General features: G+C 51.8%; 1 protein-coding gene across 1 annotated transcript in view; it reads right to left on the minus strand.

The window, feature by feature from the left end:
* SLC6A17 (solute carrier family 6 member 17) overlaps positions 1-3838 on the minus strand; it is a 36580-nt gene that overhangs the window by 9740 nt on the left and 23002 nt on the right. The window contains 1 exon segment of the mRNA XM_014459020.2: positions 3069-3122. Coding sequence (XP_014314506.1) covers positions 3069-3122 — 54 coding nt within the window.

Raw genomic sequence — 3838 nt, forward strand, 5'->3', positions numbered from 1 at the left:
CAGCGCCGCACACAAGAAGCACCACGCATTGCGAAACACGTGATTGATCTAAGCACACACAGGCCCAGCCCACCGCACCCTCCCCTCCCTTGACCTCCGGAGCACTGCGTGCCGCCCCCTCATGCAGTTACTCACACTCACTCCTGAGCTCCAGCCCTCCTCCCTCCTTCTAACTCAGCCGGTGACCTTGCTGCTACTTCTCAGAGAAAAATGACACCATCGCAGAACGCCCGCCATGAGCAGCTCCTCACCACAGCCCCTCAGCTGCCAGTGTCTGTGCCCGCAGGCTGGCCCGTCCCTCCTGCTCCTGCGGGGACAGGGTGTGCTCCCCACTGAGACCAATTTCCCCCCGGGGCACGGGGTCCCATCTCCCCTGCTGGTCGCCTTCTCTCTGACGGCATGGACTCGCCCTCTCCTGGATTTGTTTGGTGTGCGATCCAGTGGTTTCTAGCACATCTCAGAGCTGCGCGCTGCGGTACTGTGACGATGAGACACTTGGTCTCCATCCACAGTCCCCTCCCAGCTCCCGAAACCCTCGCATGTCCTAAGTGTGGAGAGCGATAAAGGTGCCTTGTGTTAGGTGAGTGAGGATCCTAACTAAGGGGGGGGGGGCTCGTTGCCAGGAGAACCCACAAGTAATTAGAAGGTTGGAACTTCCACCCCCACCCCAGCATCAGGGAGGGGAGAGGGACCAGAGGTTGAATCCGTCCTCAGTGGCCAATGATTCCATCAATCATGTCTATGTAACGAAGTCTCCATAGAAACCAGAGGACTGGGCCCCAGAGCTTCCAGGCTGGTGAGCACGTGGAGATGAGGGGAGAGTAGCTCACCTGCAGGGCACGGGAGCTCCCACCCTGCCCCCGTTCCTTGCCTCAAGCAGCTCTTCCCTCTGCCTTTTCCTGAGTTATATCCTTAATTATAAACCGGTGATCTAGTGCCACGTCTCTCTGAGTTCCGTGAGCCTTTCTAGCAAATTAATGGAACCCAGGAGGGGGTCGTGGGAACCTCTTATTTCTAGCCAGCAGGTCAGAAGTCCAGGTGACATCCCAGGCTTGTGACTGGCGTCTGGGGAGGGCGGCCTTGAGGACTGAACTCCTAACCTGGGAGATGTCATGCTACCTCTGGGTAGTTCCAGAATGGAGTGGAATTGAGCTGAATTCTCAGGCTCCCAGCTGGTTTCCGAGAAGCGCTTGTTGGAGGCGTGGGGAACACCTCCCCCCACATTGGAAACAGAGTCTCGGAACACAACTTAACAGCCATCACCACACTAGGTTTTAGAACATGGAGCAGCCATGACCATCATCAATGTTAGAGCATCTTCAGCACCCCGAAAAGAGAGTCTGTACCCAGTAACGCTCACTCCCCATTTCTCCCCCAACCTGCCCACAAACCCAGCCCTGATCTGCTTTCTGTCTGTACACATTTGCCTGTTCTGGATGTTTCGTGTAAATGGAATCATACGACATGTGGTCTTTGTGAATGGCTTCCTTCATTTAGCATAATGTCTTCAAGGCTCACCCACACATGGATGGGAACCTCACCCCTTCTGATGGCTGGGTAAGGAGTCCATCGTATGGATAGGCCGTCCTTCACTTTTCCATTCGTCACTGATGGGTACTGAGCTGCTTCTGCTGTGTGGCTATTGTGAACAGTGGTGCATGAACCCTGGTGCACAAGTCTTGGTGTGGACACATGTTTTCCGCTCTCTTGGATGTGTGCCCAGGAGGGGAGCTGCTGGTCACATGCTAACGCTGCCTAACCTTTTGAGGAACTGCCAGATTGTTCTTCCAGAGCAGCTGCACCGTTTCCATCCCCGCCAGCAGGGTCTGATGGCTTATTCTTATATAAAATTCTGAAATAACACCTTTGATCCCATGGCCCTATCCAGTTAGCACCCCACTTCTCATGGCTGTGCCCCGTTACAGCAAAACTCCTGAAAATAAGTGGTTTCTATCCCTTGTCTCCAATTTCTCATCTTCAATGTTCCCGTGAACCCATTACTATGAGACTGTCCCCAGCACGCCACCACCTCAACTGCTCTTGTCGAGATCACGCGACCCCTCTGTGGCCAAGTGCTTCGGCCATTTCCCAGTCCTCATGACCGGATCTCTGGGCAGCTTTGGACGTGGCTGACCTTCAGGCCCCCTTTCTTTGTTGAACACATCCCTCCAGGGTCAAAGGCAGGAGCTGCCCCATAACTGCTCAGTGGGCAAGGTCTCAAGATGGACCCCACAGATTTCATCGGGACCGAAAGTCACCAGGTTCAGTGGGCCAGGGGCCACGCCTGCTGGTTCTTGGGGACCTGGGTCCTCCAGAGCCTTCTGGATTTATTTCTTTATACTTCGCCTCATGAAGACTCTGGCCTCTGCTAAAGTGGGATTACACGGTTTCCTGAACTCCAGGAAAGGGTGCTGGAAAGGAGCGCCCGCCGCTGCTGTTCAAAATGCACATCAACCATTCTGCACCCACATGATTGATGATAACTGAAGTCTAACAAATGTGGAGCCACTGGGACTCACACACACAGCTGGTGGGAGTGTTAACAGACGCAACCTCTTTGGAGCAATTTGGCCAACATCTAGGAACACTGAAGCTATGCATACCCTTTGGGATAGCAATTCCACTCCCCAACACATACACCCAGAGGGCCTGTGCACATGAAGACCTGTGTAATAATGTTTATTGTAGCGTTACCAGCAACGGTGAACACTGGGAAAACCCTAAACGATGGTCAACCAGAGAATGAATAAATCCATTTGAGTTTAGTGCTGCAGTGGAATACTATACCGCAGCGAAAACGGATGTACTAGAGCAGGGGTCCTCAAACTACGGCCCGCGGGCCACATGCGGCCCGCCGAAAACATTTATCCGGCCCGCCGGGTGTTTTTGCCACCGCTGTGTGCATAGGAATTTGTTCATAGTTTTTTTTTAAACTATAGTCCGGCCCTCCAACGGTCTGAGGCACAGTGAACTGGCCCCCTGTTTAAAAAGTTTGAGGACCCCTGTACTAGAGCTACAAATACCATTATAGCTAAATCTCTCAAAAGTGTTGAGCAAAAAATAAAAACAAGGTTTATATAATATGATGCTCTTCATGTAAAGTTTAGAAGTACGCAAAACGGCTGTGTTGTTTATGGACATGCATATATGTTTTACAAAAAAAATTTTAATGTGGTAGCAGGATAAACCCCAATTCATGTTAGTGGTTATCTTTGGGGAGGAAGGGTGTGGGATCAGAGTGAGCTGTGACGATACGGCATCTGTAGTATTTTATTTCTTAAGAATGTGTATTGTATTATTAAGTATGTGTGTTCATATGCCTGAGATAAAACAACAAGATGTTTTAAAGAGCGTCTGAATCAAATGGGAGCAGCGCTGTCTGTGCTCGGCCCGGCAGCCGGCGTCACAGTCCAGTTCCCTTGCTCCTGGAATTAAACCCCCGCTTTCCCACCACCAGCAGGGGCCCATCTGGAGACCTGGTGCATCTCCACATTTACCACCATCTCTGGGGTCTGTCCTTTGCTCACAAAGCTCAGTAAAGTAAAACTGAAAGGCTCACTGTTCACATTAGGCAGCTTCTAGAAACAGAGTTAAGTCATTCATAAAACAGTCGGCTTTCTTCTTAGGGCTGGTTTCCCCCAAAGAAAGCAGGTTTGCATTTTTCTCCTTTGTCAGACACCACGTGTTCACAACCACCCGCGCCAGCCACGTGGCCCGAGTCACACTCATGCCTCCGGAGATTCACTAAGTGCTTCGTAAAGTGGACCTCCGCGGTGGTTCCCATGGAAACCTTAGAAGTCACTTCCCAGCATGCCGAGGGCCGCTCCTGCGGTCTGGC

Source organism: Myotis lucifugus, unplaced genomic scaffold, assembly GCF_000147115.1.
Source record: "Myotis lucifugus unplaced genomic scaffold, Myoluc2.0 scaffold_101, whole genome shotgun sequence".
NCBI classification, from domain to species: domain Eukaryota; kingdom Metazoa; phylum Chordata; class Mammalia; order Chiroptera; family Vespertilionidae; genus Myotis; species Myotis lucifugus.